The sequence below is a fragment of the Camellia sinensis genome, chromosome 6 (genome assembly GCF_055761805.1).
Source record: "Camellia sinensis isolate YWXY chromosome 6, ASM5576180v1, whole genome shotgun sequence".
Classification (NCBI taxonomy): domain Eukaryota; kingdom Viridiplantae; phylum Streptophyta; class Magnoliopsida; order Ericales; family Theaceae; genus Camellia; species Camellia sinensis.
In genome coordinates this window covers 130,035,263-130,053,953 of record NC_138966.1, presented here as the reverse complement: position 1 = coordinate 130,053,953, position 18,691 = coordinate 130,035,263, and the positions used below count along the sequence as shown (strand labels likewise).

The 18,691-nt window shown below is 37.8% G+C and overlaps 1 protein-coding gene across 2 annotated transcripts; it reads left to right on the top strand.

Moving 5' to 3' along the window:
* The first annotated feature begins 262 nt into the window (after positions 1-262).
* LOC114295043 (Tetratricopeptide repeat (TPR)-like superfamily protein) lies at positions 263-14,963 on the top strand. Of its 2 annotated transcripts, XM_028239225.2 has the most exons (5): positions 263-655; positions 1,497-1,551; positions 6,629-6,921; positions 8,004-8,150; positions 14,365-14,963. In XM_028239225.2, exons 1-5 carry the CDS (start codon positions 452-454, stop codon positions 14,644-14,646), a joined length of 981 nt encoding a protein of 326 aa, XP_028095026.2. In that variant the 5' UTR covers positions 263-451; the 3' UTR covers positions 14,647-14,963. The 2 variants fall into 2 exon arrangements, with proteins under 2 accessions (XP_028095026.2, XP_028095027.2); XM_028239226.2 differs by lacking the exon at positions 8,004-8,150 and having other exon boundaries at positions 277-655.
* The last annotated feature ends 3,728 nt before the right edge of the window (positions 14,964-18,691 follow it).

The window sequence follows — 18,691 nt, the reverse complement described above, 5'->3', positions numbered from 1 at the left end:
GAAAATCTTGATATTGTCAAGTAAAACAGAAAATGTTATTGTAATTATTCAAATCACAAGAGCGGTCCCTGTATTTGTCAAAAATCTTATTAGGAAAGATAAATGTAATTTACCCCAAATTAAATCGATTCAAAAATAGAAAATTATACTCAATGTAAAAGTTATTAAAAATTTATTTAAAAACTCGATAATCTGATTAATTTTATAAATAAAAAAGTATTTATAAGAAAATTTTATTTATATAGCACTACCCATTTATTTATTTATTTATTTGTTTGGTGAATAGGAGTGGCAATGTCTCAACCCAAACTTATCTTCAAGCCTTAACCAACTTTGAAAGGATGATCTAAAAGAAGAACAAAACCCCAATTTCACGGTGTTTTTTGTGAAACTGAAAATCTTGACAGTTGAGTTCCATCCCATCCCAGTCCGAAGCTAACCCTAGACGAAAATGGTCTTCCAATCCGCTATCTCACCTTCTCTGCAACACTTACCACTTGGGTCGCACACTTCATTGGTCATTCGAACCCTTCGAAGCCATGAACACCCCATTTCTTGTTCATTCTCTGAGCTCCACAGCTACGGAGCAACTCTAAACCCCCAGCGAACAAAACCCAGAAACCCCAAGTTCAGGTTCCATAAATTCTCTCTTCAGGTAACTCCTTTACATTCAATTTTGTGCATTTAGTTGGTTTTCTCCACAATTTTGTGTACACTACTGTCTAATTTCAGATTTTAGTATACATACATATTACAAATGTACATATATATGCATATTTCTCTTGTATTTGAGTGATGTATATTAGTCTTTTGGAGCTATTGGTTAAATTACATTTTGTTAATCAGAAAACATAAAACTTTACTGAATAAAAAATGTAAATGGCCAAAAGACGGGGTGTACAGAGTAGTATATACACACAAGTTAATGTATATATCTATCTCTATATATGTTTGTTTTTCAGAGAATATAAAGAATTTGAATAAAAAAATGCAAATGGAACAAAATGTGTGCTCAGATGCACAAGGGTATGATAAAATTCTTAATAAAAAGTTTGGTTGCCATGAATTGGCATGTTTTATATACCATTTCACATGTTGTGTGTTACTCGTGGCGGAGTTAGGATTTTTGCTCAGGTGGGGCCAGTGGCGGAGGGAAGGGGGTCAGCGGACAAGCTCACTTTTATATGAGGGCTAATTTTCCATATATTTTTATATCCCCATGTAAGGGTTCCCCCAAATTCAGTAAAGTCCCTCCAAATTTGGAAAGCCCACACTGTATAAGGGATGCCCTTCAAAATTTAATGCCTGCATAGTCTCCCAAAACTCGTTCTAGTCAGGGATTTGACCTTGCGGTATAAGCCTGATGGTTGAAAAACAGATTATTTATTGAAGTTATCTTTTACCTGCTTTGTTTCTTTTGCTTCATTCTCGTAGAGAACCAAGCAGTGGATTAATGAATATACCTGAAAAGTTTATCTTCTCATTGATGAATGCAGATTCTTGGAAGTGAAGTGACATTGGGGCTGCCCTCAATCTCAACAAGTTCTGAGAGTAATTTTCTCATTTGCTGTTCTACTGTTTTATTAACCATCTGATTTAGGTGCTATCTGTCTGTTGCTTTGTTGTTTATGTTGCGCTAGTCAAGGTTATATGGTTCTGTGTCTTTTATCTTGGGTTAAACAATAGAAGAATCCATCTTCAACCCTGTATCTGACCCCATAATTAGCCCATGTATTAGCTGGTGCCACAATGACTGATGGTGCTAACATTTTATAGCGTTTTGAATACTCATCCTCCTCTAAAATGAACTCTTTCAGTGCCTGGCCCATACCAACATGCCAATAGGTTGCTGGCTCGAAAGGAGGCAGAGTCCACTAATGAAAGGTTTGAAGCTATGAAGCACCGACCCTGCAAAACAAGTGCCATAGTGGTGTTGGACACGGGAATACGTTAATTTGTTTTCAGGGGTCACGCCTGGGACACACTAACTTGTTCTCCCCCCCCCCCCCCCCGACCCGAGTGCTTTTAACGGTTCTATTAGAATTATTATATTCTCCAACCCCCCGCCCCCCCCCCCCCCCCCCCCCAAAAAAAAAAACGATTCTATTAGATTTAAATAATTAATAGATGATTCATAAAAAAGATTTTGAAATCACTGCGTCTTGTGTCCTCATCAGTATCAGTCTCTGTGTCCATGCTTCTTAGGTTTCAAGTGACATCCTCACTGAAAATTTTCAACTGGCCTATCTATACGGATTACTGGAGCTGTCAACCCTAAGATTCTTCATAGCCAACTAATCAAATAATTTGTACATACAACATATGTATAACTAATAACAATTGCTCGTACTACTAATTGTCAGGAAACTCTAGGCCATCTCACTTTTGGATAATGCCCAGTTTGAGCAGTGATCAATTGATTTTATGATCCAGATTGATCAGCTTGTGAGCAATCTCACTTTTGCACCCATTGAGGGTGATAAATTTCTCTTCATGTTATGGTATTCTTTAATTTGAATGAATGATCACATAGACCATTTTATTTTTCATATAAGATTGAGGTTATATGTGTATAATTTGCATATCATCTTCATTAAGGGGTCCATGTCAAAATAAAACAATTTTATTATGTAAATTGTATAGTATTTGATGAAACACCACTAGCATGCTGTAGAAATTTATTGTATAAAGAGAAATGATTGTATTATTGATTGTTGTAAGTTGTGATGTATTGTGTGTACATTATATAGGAGATGGAGATGTGGAGTAGGTGAAGTGGAGTGTGTAGTGGAGTAGGTGAAGTGGAGGTGGAGTGGTGTAGTAGGTGAAGTGGAGTGTGTAGTGGAGTAGGTGAAGTGGAGGTGGAGTTTAGGTGTACATTAACAGCCCTCCTCAAACTCAAGGAGGATAGGAACTAACCAACTTGAGTTTGAAGAGAGTAACAAAACAGGAAAGTAAACTGATAAATAAAATAAAACAGGATAGGAGACACGGTATGGTCGTGTCAGACCGATGTAGCAGACAGTTTATGGGGTCATGTCGGACCGTTGTAGCAGACAGTTTACAGGGTCATGTCGGACCGTTGTAGCAGACACTGTGTGGTTGTGTCAGATCGATGTAGAAGACAGTTTATGGGGTCATGTCGGACCGATGTAGAAGACAGTTTACGGGGTCATGTCGGACCGTTGTAACAGACACTGTTGTGACAGTTTACGGAGTCTTGCTGGACCCTTGTAGAAACTAACCGGAATCAATGTCGGGACAGTTTACAGAGTCTTGTCGGACCCTTTGAAGGAGCGAACCGGAATCAATGTCGGGACAGTTTACAGAGTCTTGTCGGACCCTTGAAGGAGCTAACCGGAATCAATGTCGGGACAGTTTACAGAGTCTTGTCGGACCCCTGAAGGAGCTAACCGGAATCAGTGTCGGGACAGTTTACAGAGTCTTGTCGGACCCCTAAAAAGTCGCACCCTTAAAAGGTGTGCCCAATCTTTCAAAAGGCGTGCCATCAAAAGGCATGCCCAATCTATAAAAAGGCGTGCCATCAAAAGGCGTGCCTATCAAAAGGAGCGCCCATGTTGTCGGCGAACGCCGAGAGGTGCATGATGCGCGTGTCTGCCTCGGCTATTTAACCAAGGTTGAGGCGGAGGCTGTGCAAACCAGTCTGAAACCGCCGAAAATCCTTTGAAAAAACTCTTCCGTTTCTGAGAAAGAGATTCTGGAACACTCTGTTGCCATTCTGTAACCAACCCTTCTCTGAAACACTCAGCAACCCATAACATGGCCTCGTCTTCCCGTTCAGCTACCCAGAATATGGCCTCTTCGTCCCGTGGTCTGCTCACTCTCTTTCCCGACCTCAACGAGTCAACAAGAGAGATAACTGGTGCGGTGGCCAGTGAACCTCAACCAAGCGCCTCTGGTTTTGCTCCGTTGAACTTTCCGATACGGTCGGTGGAGCAAAAAATGGCGGTGCAAACTGATATTGAGGCCAATCAGTATACTTTGAAGTCATGTGTGGAGACCATGACGGCGGTCACAAACCTGTCGCACCGGCTGCAGAGTAGGACAAATGAGGTGCAGCAGTTAAACGCCTAGCTGGCTCTGCTCCAACGCATGTATAAGGATGCGCGAGCAGAGATAAGTGTGCTAAAGGCTGAAAATAAGGAGCTGAAGCGGAAGGCCACCGTTATGTTCCGATTTGGAGGTCCGCCATATGCTGGAGTGGAGGAGCAGGGTGGAGTGATCGTGCCCAGTGGAGTGGGAAACACGGAGGCAACACTGTCAAGGGCCGCCCAGGACGGAGGCAAGAAGAAGAGATCGGCGGCAGAGTAGAGAAGAAAAATCCCGCCGGTGGATGTGATTTTGGTTGTTTGTTTGTTTGGTTGTTGTTGTTGTTGTTTTTTTTTTTTTTTTTTTTTATGTAAAATTGTGATCGGGGTTGATCCCCGAGATGAATAAAATATGGTTGGTTGTGCAAATTGGTAAATTGTTTGTAATGGTGCTTTTTTTTTTTTTTTGGTGGGTAATAAGAATAATAATAATAATAAAAAAAAAAATTAATGGCGAAAGCATGTGCCTTGGTGGGTTGGAAAGTGATAAAATGAGAGAGATTTCTAAAAAGTGGAATTTTGTTTTGTTTTGTTGATAAAATAAAATAAATAAAGGTAAAGTGGGTAAAGTAGGGTTTGTATAAAATAATAATAAAATAAATGAGTGGAGAAGGTTGGATTGTTGTTCAGATACATTGAATTTGGATCAATGAAGTCATCGGAGTGCAGGGACAAGCAAATCATGGAACTTTCTGGATCCAAAGACAAAGCCTCCTTCAACTTCTTTAACCCCGACGAAGAAAGCGATGAAGAATTTGATCCCCATCCCAGCTATGGTTTTCGTCCTGTTCCTCCCCTGGCTGCTTCTCACTCTCGCCCTTCCCTTGTCAGAAATTCCAGTTCTATGAACTACATTGATGCTGTTACATGTGGTGGATGGGCTCAGTGCAAGACTCTCTCAACTAGAGAGTAAAACACACCAGCTTGAGAATGCTGTTGACGATCTGAGGCGATTTAAGGCAGAAGAGACAACTTCAGCGACTCCGACGACTAGCCGTTGTTGATTCGCGTGACGGCGGAGTCATAGTGGTTAAACTCAGATCCGAGGTCGGAGATCAAAGACTACAAATCTAAGATTGAGAACAAGCACTCGTCGATCTGTGATGGCATTCTCAAGCTCCATAGATTTGAGAGAGCTACGATCAGTAGGAATGGAGCTCCGATGTGTTTGGGTCTGTGAGGAGCTGCTCGTTACACTGAAGAGAAGCACCGAAGGTGAGTGGCAGCTTGGGCCGCGACGCCTACGACTGTCGAAGCTGCAACAAGTTGATGGTTGGGTCTTCGGCGGTGTTGCTTGAAGCCGCGATGGAGGTCTGTGCAAATGGCGGCAGTGCTGGCTTGTTGAAGAAGAAGGATGGCCTCTCGATCTAGAGAGAGAGTAGGCTGAGAAATGGGTGTGGCGGCTGTGTAAGAGGTTCTGGCGGAGAGAGAGCTTCCTGAGGTTGGAAAGGTGGGCAATCCGGAGGTCCAAGGTGGAGAGTTGATTGGCGGTGAGGTCCAACTCGGTCAGACTCGGTGGAAGCTCGACTGAGTCGAGATCGTGTAGCTGGAAGCTTGTGAGATCGAGGACTGTAGCCGATGATGATTCATTGTCCTCGTCCACCATTGTTGCAAAAGGTGTCTTCCAAGGTTTTGTAGCTATGAAGATTCGGAGGGTTGCATCAATCCATTCTCTTTGACAGAGGATAGGAACTTGTGTAAATTGAACTGACCGAGCAAAGTTGCAAACCAGTATTCAGCAGCAGGAGGAGGAAGGACATGCAGAGTGATCAAGGTATGTGTAGAAAATTCAAGCGGAATAGGTTGAGGTCCGGCGGGCGGCTAAGATGATGTTGCTGCCCGCCGGGGAAGCGAAAATAGTAGGTTCTAAACCTGCTCTGATACCATGTAGAAATTTAATGTATAAAGAGAAATGATTGTATTATTGATTGTTGTAAGTTGTGATGTATTGTGTGTACATTATATAGGAGATGGAGATGTGGAGTAGGTGAAGTGGAGTGTGTAGTGGAGTAGGTGAAGTGGAGGTGGAGTGGTGTAGTAGGTGAAGTGGAGTGTGTAGTGGAGTAGGTGAAGTGGAGGTGGAGTTTAGGTGTACATTAACACATGCTGAGTTCAATATGTCCATAGTAGCTCTCTTGAAGTTTTAGTTTTATATTGATCAGTTTGGCATAAGAAGTCAATAGCCAGTGCTGAGTTCTCTCAGTGAGCTGAATAAATATGATAATTTTCCATGTCAATAAGCTATTTAGTCACTATTTAAATGCATAGTTTTGGTTACACTTCATGGAGGCTTTGTATATCATTATATTTGTTTTATGTTTTGGTCATCTTTGAAGCTGATGGAGCAAATTGGTCATGCCATGTAATTAAGTATCAGAGATTAAGTATCTATCTCCTTGAGATATTTACAACCTAACATGCTTCGTTTTCTTTTTTAACTTCTCCATATCTGCTTTGGGTTTTTTTTTTTTTTTTTTTTTTTAAATTAATTGAGTCATATCATAGTCATCTTTTTTCAGATTTCTCGTGTAACGTTTTGATTAATGGCGATATTACAACTCCAAAAAGGCCATTTATCTGTTTACCTGCTTTCTCATATGGAGCAATGTCCTGGTTGACATCGATACAAGTGGCACAAGCTAGTGAAGATGTCAAAATGGATCCGGTTTATGAGGTTGGAGAGTTATTTGAACTGGGAATCCAGCTCTCTTACCTGCTTTTACTATTAGGTTTTCTTGGGGTTGGAACCTTCTTTGTGATTCGCCAAGTCCTTGTTCGAAGAGAACTTGATCTTTCTGCAAAGGAATTGCAAGTACGTACCATTTTTATTTACACAAGTTATCGAAGTGTGCTGTTTTGGAGTTAATATTTTATAGTTTATTGAGTATGTGCTGGCTATGGATTCTGAATTTTGTCTTCAAAATGGCTTGCAATAAATAGATACTAGCGGGTGGCATACACGATGCGTGTGCAATTCAAATAAGTAAGAATAAAAGAAAATAATAATGAAATTAATATTATAATGTGTGCTTAGCTTAAGTGGTATGAGTCCTCGTACTTAAACCCATGGTCATGGGTTCAAGCCTTGCCCACCTCTTTGTTTAACTTTTTTTAAAAAAATAAAAAAACAGTGCCACGTGGCATGTGGAGAGTAAAGCTTCACTACACCAATTGAGGCCTTCACTTAATAGTAGTATAGATAGATAGATAGATAGATAGATGGTGTCCAAGTCAGATTTGGAATAGGGAATCATATACTGCAAATTGGAATACTTGAAGTTGTGTTATTGAATTTATAGGCCTTGTTTGGTTTAATTCTCAAAACACAATTTTTTAAAAAAATCTCCAAAATTTTGTTTGGTTGGAAATTTTTTGAATTTTTTTTTCAAAATCACTCTCTCTCCTACACATCAATCAATCAATCACTTTTTCTCTTATACACGTCTACACTCAATTATAACAAAATATCAAATCATTCAAAACTCACATACTCCAAATCTATTTTTAAAATATACAACCAAACAAACTAAAAAAATTTCTAAACTCTTTCCCCAAGATTTTTTTTTTGAAAATTTATCTTCCAAAACCAAACCAGACACATCCATAATGTCTGAGAAGCTGGCAAATAATATGTTGCGATAGCTAATATGCGCCATTTCAAATTTCTATTATTATGTTTTTAGAACACTTTCCCAACTCAAATATTGAGGGTTGTGTAGTTTCTGAACACTTTGTTCTTTCATGTTCATTAGGTTTCTCTCACATGTGTTGTGTGGGTGGTTTGGAATTCGTTTTCTCTAGTTCTGTGAAAATTGGATAGTAGCTATTCTGCAACATGCTAATGCTTTCTCTCTCTGTTTTTTCTGCCCATTGTTTTCTTTTAATAAATTCCAGGAGCAAGTGAGAAGTGGCGATGCTAGTGCAACTGAGCTTTTTGAACTTGGAGCGGTGATGTTGAGGAGAAAATTTTACCCAGCAGCTACTAAATACTTGCTTCAGGCAATTGATAAATGGGATGGAGATGATCAAGATCTTGCCCAAGTATGACTATATCATCAACCTTAAATCTCTTATCAAAAAACTCAAAAGAAAAAAGAAGAAATATGGTGTACTTATGGCGATAGTTTTGGGGGGTGGGGGGGGATTCACTAGTGACAAGAAGTGACACCAAACAGACCAAAATTGGTTTGGGCTAGAAAAGAAACGGCAGCATTTTGCGTGAATGAAATTATTGCTGTATGAACAGAGTTAGAATGCACAAGAGTTGAATATTAGGGTTAGGGTTAGAGAGGAAGAGAGAGAGAAGAGAAGATGGTGTGACTAATTGGTTTAGAGTTGTGAAAATCAACCTTACTCCAGCAGTATATATTTCTATGGAGACATATTACAATATGACCATAGTACCCTCAACTAATAAAATAATAACATAATAACATATGACTATTCTAACACTTTCCTTCAAATTGGAGCATAGAGATCAAACATGCCCAGCTTGGTAGATAAGCGATAAAAGGAAGGCCGAGCCAAGGGTTTGGTGAGGATATCACCCAATTGATCTTCAGAATGAATATAAGGAGTCATAAGTTGCTTTCTCAGCAAGAGGTCGCGAATAAAATGACAATCAACTTCAATATGCTTCGTACGTTCATGAAATACCGGATTATTGGCAATAAAGATAGCAACCTGATTATCACAACACATACTCATAGGAGTGGGAACAAGAATACCAAAATCCTGTAGAAGAGAGTGAACCCACAACATCTTAGAAGCAGTATGGGCCATGGCACGGTACTCAGTCTCGGCACTCGAATGAGCAACAACTGTCTGCTTCTTGCTACGCCAAGTAACAAGATAACCGTCAACGAAGGTGCAATAGCCTGAGGTAGAATGGCGATTAGTCCGACTGCCAGCCCAATCAGCATCACTAAAACCAGTGACAGACAAGGAAGAAGATGGACGATAGGGTATAACCTGGGGCACGCTTCAGATAATGCAAGATATGACAAACAACTTCAAAATGAGGGTGACGAGGAGTATGCATAAACTGACTAACCACACTGACAGAATATGTAATATCAGGATGAGTGACAAGGAGATAAATCAATTCCCCAACTAAACGATGATAATGGCCAATATCAGGAAATAAGTCCCCAGTATCACCATCTAGTTTTACACAGGAGTCCATGGGAGTATTACTCAGACGAGTACCCAGGAGGCCAGTCTTAGAGAGAAGATCAAGCACATACTTGCGTTGCGAAAGAAACAACCCCCGAGAAGACCGAGCAACCTCAATCCCAAGAAAACAGCGAAGATGACCCAAGTCCTTAGTGTGAAAGTGCTAACCTAAAGACCGTTTTAAATCAGCAATACTGGTGGAGTCACTGCCATAAATGATGATGTCATCCACATAGGCAAGGAGAACAATACTCTCAATAGATGAGTGGTGAACAAAAACAGAATGATTAGAAGTGGAACGGTGGAACCCATATGCAAGCACAACTGCATTGAAGCGATCAAACCAAGCATGTGGAGATTGCTTGAGACCATACAAGGTCTTCCGCAATCAACAAACCATATGTTCACTGCTGGGAACGACATAGCCAGGCAGCTGATCCATATAGATCACCATGAAGAAAGGCATTCTTTATATCAAGCTGATATAAAGGCCAAGACTGACGAATGGCAACAGAGAGAAGAATCCGAACAGAGTTGAGGCGAGCCATAAGGGAGAAGGTCTCCACGTAATCAACACCATAAGTTTGTGTATAGCCTTTAGCCACCAAGCGGGCCTTAAGCCGCTCAACAGTACCATCAGGAAGATACTTGACAGTATAAATCCAACGACAACCAACACTAGGTTTTCGAGAAGGCAATGGAATGAGGTCCCAAGTTTGATTCTGATGAAGAGCACTCATTTCCTCATCCATAGCATGCTTCCAACCCGACATGGACATAGCCTACTCATAAGAAGAGGGAATGGAAACACAAGACAAACTACAAGCAAAGGAGTAAAGACTAGTGGAAAGACGAACATAAGAAACAAAATGGGCAATAGGATGTTGGGTGCAAGCACGTTTACCTCAGCGCAAAGCAATGGGAAGATCATCAGAGTCTAGAACGATAGGAGGGCCAGGAGCCTCTGACAAAGAAGATGAACTGTTCGGGCCATAAGAAACTAGGCAACGATTTTGGGACTGTTGATAAACTTGGAGATGAGATGAAGGTGAAGAAGAGGGATCTACATTGGTGGAGGGTGAAACTTAGAAGGAGGAGACACAAGGCACGGGAAAAGTAGGTGTGGGAGAAGCTGGCTCCCCCTTACGACAAGATATGAGATCGACTGACAACTGCTGCCCAGACAAAGAAAAACAAAGGGTGGACTCAAAAAAAGCATCATCAACACTGACAAAGAACCGACGGGACTTCGGGTGAGAACACCGATAGCCTTTTTTAGTATGAGAATAACCTAAAAACACGCACTTACGAGCACGAGGAGATAACTTATCTAGGCCCAGATCAAGGGCATGGACAAAAGCCACACAACCAAAAATACGAGGAGAAAGAGGAAACGGGGAACAATTAGGGAATAACTAAGAGAAGGGAAATTGGTTTTGTAACACAACCGAGGGCATGCGGTTAATAAGAGAGCAAGCAGTGACCACAGTATCACCCCAAAACTATTTGGGAACGTTCATGTTAAACAGCAATGTGTGAGCAACATCTAACAAATGGCATTGTTTCCACTTAGCAACACCATTTTGGGGGGATGTGTGAACACAACTAGTCTGATGAATAATACCATGATTAGCACAAAAAAGATCCACAGTAGATTGCATATATTCTAAGGCATTATCAGACCAGAATATTTTAATATGTTTCCCAAATTGAGTAAAGATTTCATTATAAAACTTAGAAATTATTTGGGGTAATTCAGACCATTGCTTTATTAAAAATAACCAAGTCATCCGAGAGTAATCATCCACAAAAATAACAAAATAAAGAAAGCCATTAACAATGGGAGTTCGGGATGGACCCCATATGTCTGTATGGACTATATCAAAAGACGTGGACACACGACTAACACCACGACTATGAAAGGAACTACAGTGGTGCTTGCCAAGTTGACAAGCATCACACTCAAGTTTAGACACATGACTTAAGATAGGAATGGCTAACTTAAGCGTGTTTAAAAATGGATGACCAAAGCGAAAATGCCACTGTAGAGGAGACATGGTAGCACTCAAAACAGCAGAAGTAGAACGAGACGGGCTATCAGTGTCTAGAAAATATAAGCCATCCTTTTCATATCCCGAACCAATCATCCTCTTGGTCTGGAGGTCCTGCAAAACACACGAAGTGGGAGAAAAGGTTATGGAACAGTGAAGAGCTTTAGTCAATTGACTAACAAAAAGTAAATTAAATGGAAAAGTAGGAATATAAAGACTAGCGGGTAAAGAGAGAGATGGAGTGGGCTGAAGAATACCCTTGCCACTAACAGGTCGGGAGGATCCATCAGCTAGAATAATATTATGTGTAACAGGATGAAGAGTATGGAAAAGAGATGAACTACCGGAGATATTGGAACTAGCACCAGAGTCTATGAGCCAAGATTGGGGAGATTGAGCCACACAGGCCAGATTACCTGAACCAGCCATTCTAGCTGTGGAGGATGAAGCGATAGCAGTACGAAGAGACTGGATGAGCTTAGTAAGCTTGCTAAATTGAGTAGTGAGTGCGTCATGAGAATCAGCTAGGGAAGCAACTGTGCTAGAGGGAAAAGATGTCGACTGAGAGGATGGAGAATCCATAACTTGATTCACATGATCAGGTTTACCATACTTCTACCAACACCAAGGCTCAAAATGACCCAAGGAACCACAGTGAGTACACTTCTGATCACCATGGGATGCAGAACCATTTCCATGCCCACCACCACGATGAGAACCATGAGAAGAACAATCACCGCGGGAACCATGAAAACCAGTGTGCGAGCCACGATGACTAGAGTGGCCTGGAAAACTTCCATGGGAAGACCCACAGTTGCCACTACTAGAGATCAGTGCAGAAGAGGCCAAAGCCTGAGAGGCAAAACCAGATGAAGGAGAACCCTGTCCCAAAGAAGAACGTAGTAGCCGAGAATAGGCATTAGCAACAGAAGGTAATGTCTCACTGGCAAGGATCTGATCTTTGAAACCTCGTAAATCAGAATCTAAGCCCACAAGTAAAGAGGCGATCATAAACTCCTCCCAATTCCGCTTTTGTTGTGCTAAATCAGTAGTAAAAGGCCGGTGTTGTAATAACTGATCCCACAAATTCTTAAGGCCACTGTAATAATCCGAAAGAGAACGACCAAACTGTCCAATAGCAAAAATCTACTCATATAATTCATAGGCCCAGGAGACACTATTTTGATTCGAAAATAACTTAACAAGGGAGTCCCAAATTTCCTTCGAGGTGTCACAAAATTCCACAGTAGTAGCAACATGAGGTTCCAAGCTATGCCAAAGCCATCCCATAACACAAGAATCCTCACTACACTAGTCATCATAGGTGTTATCATCAACAGCAGGCGGAAGGTCAGTAAGAAAACGAGATTTTTTCTTACCCCGCAAAAAGATTTTTCACGGCATGAGCACAAGCCAAATAATTTAAGCCATTAAGTTTCTTGGTAGTGATAGACTTAGGCAACTCATCACCTTTAACCACAGGAGGTTTGATGTCAGCTATGGAAAACACACAGTAGTCAAACAGAAATCAGCCAAATAACAACAGAAAACAGCAGAAATAGAAGTTTGTGACCAAAACCAAACAGAAAACAGCAGAAAACAGCCAAAGTAACACAGCCAAAGCAACCAAATAACAGCAGAAAATACCAAACAGAGAAGTTTGGGACCAAACCTAGAGATGCTGAACAGGGAAAGAGGCAAAAAAGTATCAAAAATACAACAAAACAGTACCAAATCTCAAAACAAACCACAAGGAAGACCTCCTGGATGATTTTCGGCCCCTATAGAGATGAGCCCACTAGGTAGAACTCGCACAAGTAGAGCAGAAGCAGCAGTTTTGATTTTTCACCAAAAATATTCGAAAATCATTCAAAAATACAGAACTTACATCAAATGGCTCCAAAAAATTTCACAAAAATCACCATTGAACTCGAAAGGAAGAATCTATCCTTGAAAGCCCAACTTGTCCGTACGGATGATGATGTCATGCTGATGTGGTATAGATGATGACATCAGCACATTGCTGTCACCTCACAATGATCTCTAGATTCTGATGAACACTCGAGAAGGCAAGAACTCTGCTCTGATACCAAGTTAGAATGCACAAGAGTTGAATATTAGGGTTAGGGTTAGGGTTAGAGAGGAAGAGAGAGAGGAGAGAAGATGGTGTGACTAATTGGTTTAGAGTTGTGAAAATCAACCCAACTCCAGCAGTATATATTTCTGTGAAGACATATTACAATATGACCATAGCACCCTCAACTAATAAAATAATAACATAATAACATATGACTATTCTAACAGACACCATCTGAGATAAGAAGCCCAAATTATTAGGATAAGACCACCTTGAGTTGATTTGGGTTGCTTGTGGCACATTTTTAATTAAAGTTTAAGAACTTTCTACCATAGAGTTATTATAGAATTCCTTGCTCTGTGTCATTTTTTATTGAAATTTAAATGTGTCCATTGTTCTGTAATTACTGGAGCATTTCATCATGACATCTGTTTCTTATGTTTGGTCTGTGTGATATGCACTTTGTTGGAGATTTTGTTATACATTTTTGTTGAGCCCATTTCCCAATAGTTTAAGGTTTTAAGACAATTGGTGACTTAATATGGTATTAGAACTCAAGTTGGGACAGATTTTGGGCTCAAGTCTCTCTATTTGCATTTGACCCCGTTTGGATTCTTTCTTCTTTTTATGTATGAATATTTTCGTCTTCACATGCAATATGGAGTTGCATGTGACAGAGGGTATTAAAGAGCTTGATATACATTGTTGGACCCATTTTATAAAGCTTAAGCTTTTGAGATAACTCAGCACATTCGACTTAGTTTCATCGTAGTTGCCATCTTAGTTGTACTCCATTTGAAACTAATCACAACATATTGATTGTGTCAAGAAGGAAGAAATCATAGAAGAATAAAAATTAAGAAAACAGACATGGTGATCATGTTCCTTACATCTTCTTGACAGGGAACTCTTTCACTTTCCTGATATACATTTTCCTCAAATATTTGAACAGGTTCACAACGCCCTCGGTGTCAGTTATATCCGGGATGGAAAGCTTGATAAGGGAATCGCTCAGTTTGAGACGGCTGTGAAGCTTCAACCAGGCTACGTCACAGCTTGGAACAACCTTGGAGATGCCTATGAGAAGAAGAAAGAATTGAAGTCTGCTCTCAAGGCATTCGAAGAAGTTCTGCTTTTCGATCCCAATAACAAGCTTGCACGGCCTCGTCGCGATGCGCTGAAAGAAAAAGTGGAGATGTACAAAGGCGTTTCTGTTAAATCAAAGACAAGATGATTATGATTTTGGCAGGTGTAGTTCTCGTACAGGGACCTCGCACAGCCAAGTCATTATGTTTTTTTGTGTCAATCAGAAACAGTTCAAGAGGCAGCTTGGTTTGGGTTTTGATGGAAAATGAAACAGTTCAAGAGGTTGGCAAAGTTTTCATTTAATTGGGGATGTGTTGAAATCTTTTGATCTTGTATTATATGACATCAAAACACAGAAGTTGTCAAATTTTCATTTCAGAGTATATAAATGAGACTACCATTAGTCTACATATAAAACCCGATGTGATTTGATGATTCAAATGACCTCATTTTGTGCTTCTCAAATTCATTTGATTTTTAGGTGGAAAATGGAGATATGAAGTTTGATGAAATGATTTAGACGTATGTTATGTGATTTAGGGTTATATTGTCAATTGTTAACTCTTTTTCCATTGAAGAAACATCCCTTGGAGGAATGAGGGCAGACACAGGACGAACTCTGTTTGGTCACAGCTGCGATGGTTCTAAGTGAATCACATTGGCAGTAGGCCTAATGAATCACAAAAGGAAAATATACAAAAAAATTTATGTGGTTTGACATACTTATGCCTTAAGTTCATGGACAAGAGGGATACAGCATATGATAGTAGAGATTACAAATGTAAGTTAAAAAAAACAACAACAACAACAACCAAATTCCAAGCTAGTACACACTTGCCTACATAATATATTTTTATGTACACACTTTGTTTGTTTGGATAGAAAATATTTTTTAAAAAATATTTTATGTATTTTTTGATATTTGGTACAATGAAAAACAAAAATCGGGCAAAAAAGTTTTTCTGCAAAATGTTTTATGTATTTTTTGATGTTTGGTATAATGAAAAACAAAAATCAACAGAAAATATTTTTCATGGTCAACAAAAAATAAGTCTATATGGGCAGAAAATATTTTTTACTTTTAAAAGGTAAAAGACATTTTTCAAACTAAAATCTTACTAATATCACTACATTACCACTCTCACCTCTATCACTACACCACCTTTACCACAGTCATTGCCACCATCATTGTCGCTATCACCGTCACTGCGGTGGCCCCACCATTAAACCACCATCTCCACCTCCACTTTCATTTCACCCCACCACCACCAAATATAAAAAAATATTTTCTTCACAAAATATTTTTCTGCAAAAGCAAATTTTTGCCCAAACGGATTAAAAGACATAAAAAAAAAGTCTACTATTAAAAAAGAATCTTATTTGCAAATAAATATATAGTGATAGTTAAAAGATAGACTTGGACGTTCCTTGCATGATCGCTAGAACGTGGCCACAAGTATTACCGCTATCCGCGAGTCTAGTAGTACCTTTTCCAATTTTCCATTGCCACGAGTTATCACTTATGACTAACCATTATAAATTTAGTTTGAAATTGTGTTAAAATGAAAGCAACAACCTAAAAGACATGGTCAAAGAATTTTCTTTAAAATATATATATATATATATATATATTTCAATGCACTCTTTGGCATAAATTTCAAAATTTCAAAATATATGAATCTTAAAACATGATGATGTAATTATAATTATATTGTTACAAGAGATAGAAAATCACATGATAAAAGATAGAGAACCTCAAGGGTGAGTTCAACATCAAATATGAGATCGTACAATAAATCTATTTAAAATAAAATAAAAATGTTGAAAAATGTTAACGATAGTTTATAATATGGTTGTTAACGTTGAAAATTATGTAAAAAATTTGTCTATATAAATATATAAAATTGTTTTGAGATATCTAAAAAATATTTTAAAATTATAAATATTTTGACATTATATGCTCTAATAACAACCATTTTATCTGTCCTTAGAATGACTCAAAAATGCTATACAAATGTACAAATTTCACAAACTACACTTGCGACATGCGCTAATAAAGTTTTAACACTTACTGGTGCATATTACATATTCTGTGTCAAAAGTTTATTTAGATAAATTAACGGTTAATTACACAAAGATTTTTTAATTATTATAATATCAATTTACTCTTTTATTTATGAATTCATATATTTTAACCTCTTCAATTAAAAAAATGTATTAGTTTCTCTCTTTCCAAATCACATTAAAAAATTGTATGATTCTTATTATTGAAGGGAACAATATATATGAATTCATAGATGAAGAAAATAATGCGATATTTGTTAATAGTTAATGGAATCTCAATATAACTAATCCAAAAATTAATGTATAATTTAAATTATTTAAATGAAAATCCACCATATTAAAATTAAATTCAAACAATACATTAAATTTTTTGCACCTAAATTTATGCCATCTAAAACGAGATCTATTAAAATAACATAACAACATCAACTCAACTACCGAATGCTTTATACGCCTGTTAATATATAAAAAAATAAAAATAAATAAAAAAATAAGCACACCTACCCATGAACATGCAATAATATTTTTGGGTAATAATATGTCCAAATGTGTGTTATTTTTGGTAGAAGTAGCATTATTAGCAATTATAAATATAGGAAAAATTAGTAAAAACATCCCTTTCTAATTTTGTATACGAGAGGTTTAAGATGTTTTTTTTTATTTATTAACTAAGGTCTCTCAGTATTTTCACAGAAAAAATTTGACTAAGAGAAATTTCACTCGACTCAGAGAAATTTTAAAATTTCTCTGTGAAAATTGAAATATCTCTGAGTCGGAATGAAATTTTTTAGTCGGGTAAAATTTCTCTGAGTCAAATTTTCTCTGTAAAAATGTTGAAGGACCTTAACTATTATGAAAATATTGTATATCTTTTATTTTATAAAATCTTAATATTAAGGACCTTAAAAAAAATTCTGCTATAATATACCTATGCTTTATATTCATCAATATAATATTTTTCTCAATTAAAAACCTATATTATTACAAAATTCATAACAAGAATCGTATGACAATCATATTTTTAAAATTTAAGCCATCTTAGCCTGTGTTTGACAAGTGAGTTTACAGGTGTTTTTGGCTATTTTAGCCACAAAAAACAAAATAGGCTATTTTAACCATAACAAACAAAACATCACATCCAACCCATAATCATTACATTCTTCTCTCACAAAAAAACTCAAAAAAGCCAAAAAGCCAAAAAGCCCTTCCCAAACTAAGCTTTTAAGCCCAGGCTAAAATAGCCAAAATAGTCAAAAAGTTAAAAAGTCAACCCACTTCCCAAACGGAGGCTTAGTAAGTTTCTTTGCTTTAAAATGATATAAGACTAAAATCAATCATATTAATTTGTATTTTTTATATAATATTATTCTTTCCAATTTTAACCCCAAAAAACTATTATATATTGCTAAAAATATTTAGGGTTGATTTGAGATGTTCTAAAAAAGTACACTTTTTGACTTATTGGCTTATATGGGTTGGGTTTGGGTTGGATTTGATGTGATGTGTTAAAGAGGTGATGTGATTTAAATACGATGATGTGATTTAAATAGGATAGTGATTTTTTAACTTTTTGTATTATTTAGTAGATGCCAAACTTGACCTTAAGTACCATACACGACATTGTCCCAAACGATCAATACTAGGGATGACAATAAGATATGAGGAGAGAAGATTTGTAATACATTGTCCTGATGAAGTCATTGTTGAGGCAAATCGGGAAGGTAGTGGGAGAGGGGATGGAACGAGATGGGATGATAAATTACTTTTATAACATTAAGATGATAGTGCTAATAAAAATAGACAGTGATGAATGAATGAAAATAAGTGTAATGTTTTAATATTTTACTTTTTTATATTTTAAAAATTAAATTTTATATATATATATATATTATGTATAAATATATTTTATAAATATCACTGGGGCGAGAGCGAAGTTTTGCTCCACTTTCTAAACCTTATGCAAAATAAAATTGAGAATGTGAAGTGAAAAAAAATGAACATTCCTGATCAACACTATTCATTTGGATTAGCCCCATGTATAACCTACACAAATGAATTACAAAAATGTTATAAATCAATAAAATTTATCCTAAGTTTTATTTTAAAAAGGAAAATGTCTCGTACCTCAA